The sequence below is a fragment of the Anarrhichthys ocellatus genome, unplaced genomic scaffold (genome assembly GCF_004355925.1).
Source record: "Anarrhichthys ocellatus isolate YVR2014 unplaced genomic scaffold, GSC_Weel_1.0 scaffold73, whole genome shotgun sequence".
Classification (NCBI taxonomy): Eukaryota; Metazoa; Chordata; class Actinopteri; order Perciformes; family Anarhichadidae; genus Anarrhichthys; species Anarrhichthys ocellatus.
This window is the reverse complement of record NW_022280103.1, coordinates 1260484-1274637: the sequence shown is the minus strand read 5'-3', so window position 1 is coordinate 1274637 and position 14154 is coordinate 1260484. Positions and strand designations below refer to the sequence as shown.

Here is a 14154-nt window from a genome sequence, read left to right as displayed (position 1 = left end):
TGTGTGTGTGTATATATATATATATATATATATATATATATATATATATATATAAATAAATAAATCTGGTAAAAAGACAACTTTATTTTACTTCTGAGGCCACCACTAAAATTCACACTAAAATCACTTGTTACCCAAGAAATAGTCCTTTTATTTTGTGGAGCAGTGAAATTTGGTTATCTGAAAAGACTTGAAATGTTCCTGCTCAAGAAAAGGTGAGCGGGGCCTCCTGGGGCCACATGTATAAACGATGCCTTCACACAAAAACAGGCATATACCGTTTCCCACGCATAAACTGTGAGCACCTCACGCATACTTCAAACCAGCGTACACACAGTTTTCCAGGACGAGATTAATATAAAGTGAGTTAAACATTCCATGTTAAGGTTTTTGTGTTTTTCCTGATTGTCTTATACTTTTTGCAGTCTACACAAATGGATAGAATTTCAACAAAAGGCGCATTTATGAACTTAATGTTGGTTATGTCTGATTCTTTTTATTTGCATTAAGCAGTCATTTCCCTGTCAGGGATTTGTTTGGGTTTGTGGAAGGAAAACGTACGTGTGTCTGGAAATATATTTTTAAAGTATAGCCAGAGCATAATGACAGCTGTCCTGGTGCTGCTGGAGAAGCTCGCCCAGGGATGGAACATTACTGTCTACTCAAGTTAAAGTCCTGTTACTGATAAGTAATCGTACACATGATGATGTTACATGATATACTGTACCTGTGATATTATTATACCAACAAAGAATTCACTTTGCAATTCAATTTAAATATCGATTAAACTGCTTTCCCCAAAGTAGCATCACTAGAATTAACCACAATCTGTCTGAAAAGATTATGAAGAAAAATTAGCAACAATAAATAAAAAGAGCTCTGACAGCACGGCAGGTACAACAAGCACTAAGCATTAACATTACACTTCTCCAAAGACTCCACAGCAGCTGCAGCCACAGACACACACGTTGAAGCAAAAAGACAGCACTTTGTGCACAACATGTAGTGCACAAACACTGACTGTCAGTGAGCAGACTGTGTGTGTCTATATAGTTCTTACATGCCACCGGGTCCGATTCTGTTGGCAGTAGTTTACCGAGAATATTTCTAAACTGGCACTCGCCGGGCTCCACCCGCACCACGACCCGCTCTAGGTCGGCTTGGAAAGGCTCGGGTTGATAGCAGCCCCAGCAGCCCTTAGAGCACACTGTACCCCCCCCTCCCTGCAGGGAGGGACGGGGTCCCCTGTTCTTGGAGCAACTGTCACCCGTGGTGGACTGTGTTGAAACACGGCTCCCGTTTGTTTCCCATGCTGTGAGGGTGTGACTTTGTCAGCCGTGTCATCACCATTCATATCTAGACAACCAACGTGTTTCTGATTAAACTCAGTACAAGAGCCCAAAGTTGAAGCTATGGACTCCATAGCTGTTGACATTACTGCTGGAATGAAGCCTGTCTTTGGCCTCGTCTGCCCTCATCACCTTTGCACATAGTCATAGTAAAACACAAGGTTCAACATGTAGTCCAGTGAGTCCTATTACAATCAACGCAAGCTCAGTGAGTAAACAGTCGTGTGGTAACAGAAGCCAGCGTTGACCTTTGCTGCAGATGCACCAGAGGCTTTGTTCTTCCTCTGGGCTAATGTCCCTCCCTACAATTAAACATGTGATTTCATCCTTTGTTTTTGCCCTGCTGTTCGGCTCCTCCTCATGCTTCCATTTGTTCCACTTTGCAGGAAAACCCGCCTGAGGCTTCACAGTGGAGCCTCGCTGCACTTCACCACTCAGTCCAAACTAAAGTAGAGCAGCCGGTCCGTTACGGTCGAGCACAGGGATCACATCTGCAGCTGCTCCTGAACGCCTCGTACGGAATCTCAATCTAATACAACCAGCTCACGATCTATTACCAGGAACGGTAATACTGACTTTGGTTTGTTTTGATTACATACACTTCAAACTAAACTGGAAAAGGTCCAGTCAATCCAGCTGATAAATATCACACCAGATCCTACACGTGTGACATGTTCTCACTTCATGAAGTTGATATGAGGAACGTTAGGGCTGAACCCCAAAGAGACATTTTGGATTTGAATCACATTTGGCTGTTTAAAACAAAGGAAATGTACCAGTCGTTGCTTTTTTCCACTGCAGGTCAGGAACAGCTGCTCTAACATTTTACAATAATCAGAGATTATTGTAAAATTCTTTTAATTCCTGATCAATATAACAATTAATTTACTCCACAAAATATCAAAAACATGTCTCATTAATATCTCAATAATGAATTCAATCATCTTCTCTTGACCAGAGTAACAAGATAATATATCCTATTTGTCGGATGCCTGATCAGAAAGATACTGGACCTTGAAGTCAAACGGATTGCTGTGACACATTCATTTGATCACCATACGTCATAGCAAAGTGCATCAGCATCCGGGCAACGACTGTAACATCTGGAACGTTAGCTAAAGCCATTTTCTCACTCATACATGGCCGTTAAGGTAAACAGAAAATATAACTCGGCTGAATAACAACCTTCTTATATTAACCATAACAGCAGCGGTGCAGACATTACTTTTAACATGGGGGGGGGGGGGGGGAAGCAACATTTAGAAGATGAATTCTAATGACTGCTGACAGAAGCACGTTCCTCGGGTTGGTTGTCCTAACATTGCCATCTTGTTAAAGCGATCCAGGAAGCTTTCGCTCTGGGAGTGTTGGTGTAGAACAGTCGTACTGCTGTGATGAGCCAGTTAGCAGAGATTACAGAGCACCACATCATTTGCACGTGCACGCATCGCTCGTCACCGGAGTCTTCCAGAAGTTGCTAGCTTGACAGCTGTGAATACCAACGACAGCCATGTCAGTTTTTGACGTTCATAGTGATCATTTTGGGGGAGTGGCTTTGGGAGTGATGCAAGCTACTTTTACTGGAGAACAGTTGGCAACACTGGGCTGTTTTTGTTTTTTTATGGAGCATAATCTTGCTAGTTTCTCAAGATTACCAACCCTAGCTTTAAGAGGTGTTACGTCTCTATGTGAATTCACAACTACCACACTGGCCAGTATGTGTGCATGGATGTAGCTTTAGTGGGGAGATGACATCTCCATTCTTAATCTAATCTAATTGGTCGACTTGGTTCTTAATAATGTAGAAGTCCCTGAAAACCTGATGTCAACCAAGGTCTGTTCAATCGAATAAAAAACCCAAACCCTCACATCAAAGCACAGTATTGTTTTGAACATTTAGGTGTAGTATTACATCTCCTTCTCTCTGGCTCTAAGCTGTGGGCATTAAGAATTCACAAGGCAGGTATCCGTGAGTCTGATTGAAGAGGGTAAATCTCCCCGGGGGAGGTGGGATCCATCATGACTGGCACGCTCTGATCTCCTCTCCACATCTTTTATGGGACATTGCAGTCACGGCTGACAGGAGAGCAGGATGGGATGGAGCCGAGCGGGCCACCACCTCGGCTCTCTGCCTACCAGCCACTGACACACACTCAGGGAATGAGGCCGACAGAGCCCTAATTATATGCACAAGTGCTGTAGTTCACTGAGTAGAATTAACTTCTAGCATTGGCCTAGTTTAAATGCTTACTGCGGTTTGCGAAAAAAAGAAAATAGAGGGCAGCAGAATCCTCCAGTGAGCAGGAGCCGTAGCGCTTCGATAAGCTCAGACTCTGGCCCGGTAATCGTAGTGAGGGCGCATTGAAATGTAAATGAAAGGCTCCGAACATAACACAACAAAATCGAGGGAACCCCCTAACCCGCTGCGAGAGGAATCCACGGGGATGATGCGGCCGTCCCAACAGCATCCATCACACAGCATTAGAGGCAACTCTGGTAATGTACGAGAGGCCGGTTTGATGGCAGAGCCACAGGCCAGCGGTGAATTAGAGCGTGCATAAAGAGCACAGCAGGGGGGGAAGAGCGACAGTCACCTAAACATCAACTGCAATCTGCACAGAGATCTTTGACATCATCGGCTCATTTTTCATTATTTTCCGATGAACCTATCGTCCTAATATACAAAATGCAAAAAAACAACAACATCATCCACATGCATGGCAGCTGACCCGTCCTGTCACCACAGACTCACATTTAACACTGTGGGAATGTTTGCATTACGCATCTGGCTGCTTATTCTCCCGTGTGGAGGCTGCAGCCATTTCAAGTTAAAACTATGATGTGAATGATCAACAATATATGTTTGAATCCAAATGATTGCAAGGACTAATAAGAATGATCACGGTCTTCTGTTGGATCAGCTGGAAAACTTAAGAGAAACAAATAATGACACAAAGAAGTGTGTGTCCGTGTCCCCGTCCTTCACCGGGCGTCGTGTCTTCTATGTGAATGCATACAGTGTGTGGGTCCAACTGTTACCGTACCGCCACGGAATACAAGAGCAACAATGCTTTGCACTATTGGTGATGTAGCCTGTCTACAGTGTGAGAACAGGTGACTGTGTGCAGGTGATGGATGAATACTGTGATACATCCTATAGGCTTTTGCAGTGGAGGAAACGCACCTGGACGCACCGCATATGCACATTGCATGTCCCTGTGACCTACATATTAAAATAGAATCAGTGACTCATAAGCTGATCGTCATAGGAAGCCCATCTATTGGATCTTTGGCGATAATTATACACGACTACATAATAGGAGTCTAGTATGGTTTGATAGGGGGGGGTTACAGATCGGTTCCGGATGAGAAGCATGCAGCGTGAACTCACCTCTACAAAATAGAAACAGGGCAGCAGGCTGACACTGTCTTTGGTCAGGCTCCCCTTCTCTCTCGCAGACATGGCCGGGCCTCGAAATATCCAAGATGAGACGCGGGGAAGGATGGCTGAGCTCTCCGGGCGTCCTGCCGGGATCAGGAGCGCTCCATGCCGCTGCGCGGAGCCGGATGCTCGGGGACGACAGCTGGTCAGTATCCGGCCCAGACTCCCCCTTGCCGATACACAGACCCGCGCGGCCCTTTATCACTGCTAGCGAGGAGCCCGGGGCTCGGCTGTGTGCACGTCCTCCGACGAGCTGTCAGGTAGAGAACGAAGCCACCGACGGAGGGAGGGAGGGAGAGAGAGAGAGAGAGAGGAGAGGGAGCGCAGGCGCACTGGGGAGGAAGGTGGTTGACAGCATATGACTGCTGCTGGCACTGACAATGGATGGATCAGACTGCCAGAAAAGAAAAAAGCCTTTTCCCACATTTAAGACAAAATATGATTGTCTCACTACATCCTGTCAGCGCATCTAGGCGCACGTGCAGCTAACATTATTTTTTATAAGCTTCTAATATTCACGTGCCTGTGTCACGAAGTAGCCTGATTGGTGTTCACTGTTCCATGGGCGGTTATTGCTGTGATTGCAGGATCATATTTGAAACCACGGTACCGTCTAAGTTCTCCTCACCTACAGCAGCGCCACCATGCAGCCGCAAAGCGGAAGTCCATTTTCGTCACTGGGATGAAAAAAAAATTACCTAAAATAATAATATACAAAAAATGAATTAGCATTTCAAAATAATTTCCATAAATAGTAATATAAAATATTGAGTTACCATTTCAAAATGATTTTAAAATGATAATTTAAAAATAATGAGTTAGAATCACAAAATAATGACTTGGTATCTCAAAATGATAACGTAGTATCTCAAAAATAATGACCTAGTATCTCAAAACAATGACTTGGTATCTCAAAAATAATGACCTAGTATCTCAAAACAATGACTTGGTATCTCAAAAATAATGACCTGGTATTTCAAAACAATGACTTGGTATCTCAAAATAATGACCTAGTATCTCAAAATGATGACTTAGTATCTCAAAAATAATGATCTAGTATCTCAAAATAATGACTTGGTATCTCAAAATAATGACTTAGTATCTTAAACGTATGACTTAGTATCCCAAAATTACGAGTTTGTGTGTCAAACAATGACTTAGTATCTCAAAATAATGACTTAATATTCCAAAATCATCACTTAGTATCTCAAAATAGTGCTCAGGCTGTGCAAAGAAGACTAAGAAGACTTTAATAAGGTATGGATTGACACATTCACACACATTCATACCTAAATAGCAAAAGGTTTTCAACTAATGATGATAGATAGGAGAGATATGATGTGCTTTTTGCAAACTATTTTACAGTAGAGATTATTCTACAGCACTGATTGATCAGAGGACATCTACAACATGAATGGATTCTAATGCTGATCAGATCCCACACACATAACATGCCATGTCAATATAAAACTAGCAGCATCTGCTTTCAAAAGACCAAACGATCATATGTTAGTTATCATTTTTAACAGTCAACATTTCAGTGTGTTGTTGTGATGAGAGAAGCTGTCATCACAGAGCCTGTGGTACAGCGTGAGGTTTAACATCTCAGCTTTCACACGCTAGCTGCCTGCCAAGGTCTCTTCCCACTGCTCCATGACTGCTGTCCTGGTAAATGGACACCACATCCACAGTACGTTAGTGTGATGCTGGAACAGACACAGATAGGGGCAACGTTGCCTTCATGGTAAACTCGAAGCCCGGACATCTAAAAACTCAAAGTAAAAAAGTTTATGAAGGTCAGACACATGAGTCTGGGAGCTAAAGCTGTAAATACAACTGTCTTTATGAACAAATGATATGACACGTCAAGTTACAATGGGAGATAATTAAAGATCAAGGATTTCCTTCCCCTTCTAAAGACATACTATTTGTGTGTCAGAAAGGAACATTTATCAATACATAACAAAATATGCCATAAGTTTGGTAAGCATTCCTATGAAAGCTCAGTATTTATGTTAAATGATGATCTATCAACAGGCCATGCAGTGGGTATCAGGCTGTGTCTTCATACATCTACTGAGCCCTTACCATGTGAAATGCTTTTATGTATCTTTTAAAGCGAGTTACAAATACATTTTATTATTATTATTATAATTACCATTCTCTAACCCTGACCAAACATACCTTTAACCTGCCTTTAAATCATATTCTCATCCAAGCAAAGAGCAGATACTGCTGATCTACAGTGACTGGCCCTATACTGGCTTTATTGGCAACATCATATGAATGCCATGTTCTGCTCAGTGGTGCAGTCATCATCACTATCTGGTTCTACTAGTCTTGGTAATGTCCACTAGTTAGCAAGAGTGTCTGCTAGGAGATATGTCTCCCGATTATATCCCTTGACCTGTCTTAACAATAAATAAAATACACCCACAGACATTGACTGAAACTGGCTGCAGTGTCTGCTTTAGGCTCCCCCTCTTAAACACAGTCCAGCCAACCTCCATTGGGTGAACCTTTGGCATACACCCACGCTTCTCTGCCTGTACAGATTAGCTGTCCTCTCATAGGCCATGTTTTCTGCATCCAACTGTGTTCCAGACCACAACACCAGATTTGGAGGAAGAACGTAGTCGTGGTGACCTCACCCATTGGTTCATGGACTGCCGTTTTGAAGCCTCGAGTTCAGCATATTGGCTGTCGCCATCTTGGTTTTTTGCAACCAGAAGTTACAGCTATGCTACTGCATGACAATTTGTTTTCCTGGAGGTAATTTGAACATTTAAGGTTAAGGTTCTTTTGCACTTCGTGATTTTTATAGAGAATGTTTAAGTGAATACACAAGAAGAAACAGGTTGATCAAAGCACACACACACACACACACACACACACACACACACACACACACACACACACACATATATGTTATTATTTATTTTTCTAATCATCTCACTTGTTTTTTTTTTTCTTAATTTCATTATATTATTATTTTCAAATTCCATATGTATTGTTACATTTTATTCCGTGTATTTATTTCTCTGGGTGATCCCTCTGTTTTACCGTACTTTACTCATTACTTGAAGGCAGCATTCACCTCAGCCCCACCACAGGCTGACTTGAGCCGCGCATGCGTGTCAGTATGCGAAAAACCCTGCACGCACGCCACTAAGCATCCGGTAATTAAAACAGCGAAGATGCGGAAAAAAAGTGTGAAGAGATAAGCAGGAAGCTACCGGAGCCGGTAGTACCCGGATGATGCTGTTGCTGCTAGGACGTTAAAACGGTGCCTTTTGTGTTGTTGTTGTTGTTGTTTAGCCGGCTGTGACTCCAGAGAGCCTGCGCAAACTCCTGGCGCTGTCCAAGGTAGGAACCCCCCCAACCCCGGTGTCCTTCAGCTGTGCAGCCGCTCGTCTCCACCGCGGACCCGGCTAGCGACAGCAGCAAGTGCGTGCAGCAGTGTGAAACAGAGCTTTAGTGAGCCGCTGTCTGCTCCAGGTTGGCGATAGTCATCAGAGCAACTAGCGACACCGACACGCAAACACGACGTGATTATCGTTGAGGGTAATAAACTCACTTTCTACAACTACAGTGAACTGACGTTACATGTGGCGTTCACGTACACCACAGCTGTAGGATCCAACATAGCTCCTTCCGGAAGCTGATTATACCCGTGGTCAGTGTGATAACTTGATGTCAGTCACAGGAGAGAGCAGAATAGTATTTTTATTTTTATTTTATTTATCAGGGTTAGTTAACTCACTATATATAGTAGGCTACTATTCAGCCTGTGAAAACAGTTGTGTCATGTCGTGTCCTCGTCTCTCTGGACGTGATGAAGAGATGCTATCAAGTTGCATCATGACAAGTGGAGAATCCCCATTTTTTGAAATTTGACCCATACTAGGGATTCAAAGTCCAGACGTTCACCCTCTGCTGCTGAATTTCACCACTTAGATGTATCTCTCACAAGTCCCCCAACTTGATGGACGCGCAATACTACATTTCTAAAGTACTCCTTTAAAATAATACAGATAATGAATACAAACACAAAATGTCAGGTAGCTGTCTGAAAGGATACAGATGTTTGAGCTGTTGCATTACATTATACTGTTATTGTCTCACACGAGCAGAGCCTTAAAAAAGAGTCACTTGAAAACAAATATGGCGGTCTCTTCTGCCAGAGAGTTTGCTGTCACAATATCCATGAAACAAGTGAATATGGGTGTGACTCAGGAATCAGTCAACCCTTACTGCTGGGTGATTAATAATTGAAAATGTTGTAACTCTTTCAATGAGTGCGTTGGTGTCATTGCTCATTGTTTGCGTTGGTATTGTAGCACCACAACAAGTGGTCACTTCACAATCAACAGAAGGACCAGTAATCTTTGAAATCGTCGTTATATTCAATCATAAATTCATCATTTAAAGACAGGCTAAGAAAATAGAATTATCAATCTCCAAATTAAATGACTCATCTTTATTTCATGTAAGGATCTGTGGGAAACTCAACTCGTATCAACTCAAGGCATGATCACATCCACTCAGCTCCACGGACACCCTCCCCTCTTCACTGTCTTCTTCTTCTGATTATCTGGTAGACACATTGCTACCTTTACCAGTTCAGCATCAGATTGCGTTGTGATGGACAGATGTCTCGTTCCACAGACGTGAGCCTTTGAACTGGAGGCCTGCTTTGACTCTTCCTGGTGGGATCGAGTCGGTTATTTAACGAGGTTGTCAGTACTGAGTTGTGATAGCTCTGCTCTTTCTTTTGTATCTAGCAGATGTTTGACAGTTTTATGGTCGGGATGCTACGCCGGAAGCAGACCACTTGACACGGTATTGACCTTTCAGTATCACAGTATGTGTCAGCCAGTAAAGATAATTGTTTATTATAACAGATAATAGGCTTAAGCTATGTGATTATGACGTCTTGGGCTGAACGTCTTTGGCACTTTAGAGCTGCAGCAAGATAACACAAGCATGTGTGAGGAGTGACTGTCAGGATGAATGAGAGATAAACTACAAGCCTAAGCATACAAGAGTGTAGTTATTGTGACTGAACGAGTGGGCCTTATCATAGAATATGATACAGCTTGGTGGACAGCACTTTTTCACCACCACCAACAAACTGTGTGGGGTCTCCATGGCTGACATGACCTGTTGCCGTACCGGGGAAACAGAGGAGACAAAGGAAATGAGGGTTTGTTGGTCTCCAGACTTGGCTCATCAGAGAGGAAAGCTCTGGTCCCGTTGTGAACACCGGCTGTGGAGCTTGTGCTAACCTTCTCTCTTTTGTTCAGATGTGTGACTGCTGCTGTGACTAATGCATTAGATTTAGTTAAGAGTGCATATCTTTAGGTTTTCTCAATTGAAAACCTCTCTCACGTTGAGCTATATTGTTTGAGCTAGTTAGCTTATAGCTTTGAATATGTTTTGAAGCATATGATGGTTTTGTTTGTCACTGTTGTGCTGAGCGTTGCCCTGTCTGTCTATTGTGCTATGAATTCACTGAGCCACCTTCCTAACAGGGGGGGGTCTCCACTGATCTCAACTCATTTGACTTGTTCACATGAAAAGTGACAGCTGTAGTTGTGCGACGAATGAAGAAAGAGAGCGGAGAGAAAAGTTCAAACCTCACCCACTTTCACTCCACACTCCTGACCAATCACTGAGTGATGTGGCCGTTTCAGAAAGTTGCAAACATTGTCATGTTGCAGCTGTTGAATGCAGATTCCACCCTGGAGATGGCCTCACAAAGCCACACAGTGTGGTGTACTTTGTAAAAGGCTTGGTTTGCCTTCAGCTTCGGCGCACGCTAGATGTTAAAAACATGCGACGTGTCGGACCGGAATAACAGACCCACACAGGGGGGCTTGCTCTCAGTGAGTTGCTGTGGTTGGTGCTGTGTTAATGAAGGCTGGCAGACTGCTGCTCAGCTGGATAAATGTCACCAGAGTTCAAGCTGGGTGTGCTCTGCTGCTCTGTAAATGCTGTGTGTGTGTGTGTGTGTGTGTGTGTGTGTCACAGAGAGAGAGAGAGAGAGAGAGAGGCTGATGGGGGACATCATGCTATTTATTACCATTTTCTCCTTCCCAATACAGACTCCAATACCTGAACTTGCGTATCAGCTGATAAAGTACTGCTCCGTGTGTTAAAAACATCAACTGTTAAACAGCTCATAATTCCCTCTCTAATATCTATTTCATATTGCTTTGAAAACGTCGCCTTCAAACAACTGGATTTATTCACGTTTCTCACCAAAACTCCTTTTTACAAAATTACATTTAAATGCATCATGATAATGTCATAATTCACCTTCACCCAATACTCCTATTAACGGAAAAGAGCTTGAACGCATCATAATTTACATTCGCTGTTAGCTCCACTATTTAGCCAAACAGGACTGTGCACAGCTAACGGCTAACGTTAGCTCTCCTGCTGCTGGTTTCAACACAGCTTTGCTTTCACCATGTAGCGTGATCACAATGTTTTTAGATACTGTTCTTATCTATGGTGTTGTGTGTATTCAAGGTGTTACTTTGTAATTTACATTTTTATTGTATCTACTTTTTTTCAGCAGTCTTGTAAATCCAGCAGAATGTGGTTTGTCATAATTTTTCAGCTTTAAAGGAGTATTTATTTAATCTTATTTTATACAAGATCAGATCAGATGAAATAAGATATGATAAGATAGTCCCACAGCGGGGACATTTGCAGGATTACAGCAGCAAAGTGGATACTTCAGTAGAAGACAAAAAACAAAAAACAAGCACAATAAATAATCAAACAGTAAAGTTACCATAAATAACTAAACTGTATAAAACAACAAAAACTCAAATTATAATATTTTCAGATTGAGTGGTTGGATACGCATTGTTGTACATATGAGGGAGGAAATATAAGGTGTTTGTATTGTGCATAGTATTTATATTGCACATACATATTGATAATGATATTGCACATGAATGAATGAGTGAGTCATGTGCCGACAATCCTGTAATGAGGATGGATACAGGCTGTCCAAAGACACTGCTTGTGTTCTGTATCGTAGGACTAGTATGTTAACATGACAAATACACAATATGATTTATATCCATAGTACACTTTTAAATGCAGGTAAGATGTTACTGACGACGTCCGCTTGATTCAGCTCACCTCCAGGGTATAAGAGCTGCTTCCTCTCCCGTCCTGCAGCTCACATCCTCCCTGCATTACCTTCTTTTGCTTTTGCACATGCCACACATGCTTTCCATCACTGACTTAGCTGATCTGCACTCAACACTCCATTGTTTGTTTTGTGTTAACCTCAGTTTAATAAATGACGTTTGGTTGTAAGTACAACCTTGCGTGGACTCCCTCCTTGTCCCCCGAGCCGGTTTGTGACAGAGAGCAGCTGGTTTAATGAGTTTTCAATCATTCCCATCTGTCACACATTCTGTCTCTTCTAACTTGTCTTATTTTCTTCTCCTGCAGCTCATGCTCATGAGAAGAGGAAGTCGACATGCCTCCAAAACCACTCTGCAGAAAAGAGCGGAGGAAGTTGTACACCTCACTGGCAGGCGAGGTGAGACATGATTCATAAAGACAGATACAAAAGATGGATGCCCTCATCCTTCATTGTGACGCTTAACTCGCTGCTCAGAAAAGGTAAAAGTGAGGGAACACTACACTACCAAGCACCACTTGTCCCAGCTAAATAAAATATCAGCATGGTTTCACATAATGAACTGTTTGAACAAAGTGCTTTTTTGTTTTCACATTTTTAATACATGAATAACAAACATCATGTAACTATTTACAACAACACAAATGTCAAAAAGCTTTTCATTAATATTAATGTAATGTAATATACAATGTAATATACAATATATCTCAATACATTTGTCCCACCTATCAGTACTTTTATGGGACATCTGCTGCCTGATCTATTTTCAGTAAAGCAGTCCTGAAAGGATGGGCCCCCTGGGGTCCTCCAACCCCTCAGTGGAACTGGCCTACTCACCGTCATGCAAATCAAAATCCAGTCTCATGCACTGCAGTCGGCAACTTGTAGAGGATCACCCAGTTCACACAGCCTTGGTTTTAAAGTCACAATTGTCCTCAGACATTTCTGTCATACGTCTGTGTACCAGCTTCCAAAAGTACTGGGTCTCCAGGGACTCCCACAGCCTGTGAAATACAGGACCCTCTGAGTCTGGGGCCGGACACCTCCAGCACTCAGCTCACAACATCACAACAAAAGTAGTATCATGTCACCATCTAGTGGAAAGAGAACCGAATCGCACATCTCTGAGATGCAGTTACTTCACTCTAGTGTTTTCATGGGACTTCAAGTGAATAAAATAGGTCTACACTGGAAATGACTCACTTGAGACTCGACTTGACTCGTTATTCCTGTGGGGTAAACAATACGAGCACATTAGTGCATTTATATGCTTTATATACATGTTTAAAGGTGGGTGAGGGTGGTGTGGATATATTGAATTCAAATACTGTTATAAATCAGTGAGGCTCATTTATTATTATTCATTTATTTGCCACAGTGCCATCGATGGCCTGAAACACCCAGAGCTATCAAAGGAATGGGTTGCATGGCATGGAGGGCCTGCATCATCCTCTCACAGTGAATACTGTCACATGGCCTCATGGTGGTCATTACCACTATATACCTACAGTCAACCTATATCTGAGATATTACATTTTATTCAAGCTATTTGTGTGGCGTCAAATTATAAGAGAAGTTGTCCCGGGAACTTTTGCCATAGAGCAGGTCGAGATGTTACTCTATAACGTAGAGGTGACAACAGCAACACTCCCTTTTAAGGGGCTGACCTTAGGCAGCCATCATCTGCCCTGCCCGGTTGGGCTGAGAGCAGAAATAATACTAACACCGTGGAACTGATCAGAAAACAGTTTTATTAATCATTTTTGTAGCAGAGGACCCAGACGAACAAGCTCAGATCAAAGAACGCTCATGTTTTGGAAGGCATTGACAAATGACCTGCGGGATATGTATGAGTTGGCTCACTCCAGGTGTAATTGCGTCTTGAGGACGGTGCTGTCTCAAGCAAGATGAGAGAGATGCTCCTGCAAAACTGTAACTGACACCTGAAAGAGGACTTTGGGCCCCGGCTGCATGTCTGCTACTGCTTTGTTAGAGTTATTAAACTAGCAAGCTAGAAAAAAGCACGGAGAGCGACACTTTTCTTCAAAATGATAGCCTGAAAATTATAGACTAAATTAAACGAACATCATTCAACATGTAGAATTGTAGATGCTGAATTTGAAATATAGATTTAGGTGATACCATAAACGTATGTGCTTAAATTCTTTAAGAAGTAGGTTTGCAAACTGGTG

The 14154-nt window shown here is 42.5% G+C and overlaps 2 protein-coding genes across 6 annotated transcripts in view; one reads left to right on the top strand and one right to left on the bottom strand.

Moving 5' to 3' along the window:
• The window catches only part of LOC116397840 (phospholipid phosphatase-related protein type 4-like), a 20493-nt gene extending 15096 nt beyond the window's left edge, over positions 1-5397 (bottom strand). Inside the window, exon 1 of the mRNA XM_031873686.1 lies at positions 4741-5397. Coding sequence (XP_031729546.1) covers positions 4741-4812 — 72 coding nt within the window. The 5' untranslated portion in view covers positions 4813-5397. The remainder of the gene's footprint in view (positions 1-4740) is intronic.
• A 2535-nt stretch (positions 5398-7932) lies between these two features.
• Positions 7933-14154, top strand: part of plppr5b (phospholipid phosphatase related 5b) — a 99500-nt gene continuing 93278 nt past the window's right edge. Inside the window, exons 1-2 of one of the 5 annotated variants that reach the window (XM_031873684.1) lie at positions 7933-8157; positions 12271-12361. In XM_031873684.1, coding sequence (XP_031729544.1) covers positions 12274-12361 — 88 coding nt within the window. In that variant the 5' untranslated portion in view covers positions 7933-8157; positions 12271-12273. The other 4 variants (XM_031873679.1, XM_031873685.1, XM_031873680.1 and 1 more) reach the window with 4 other exon arrangements.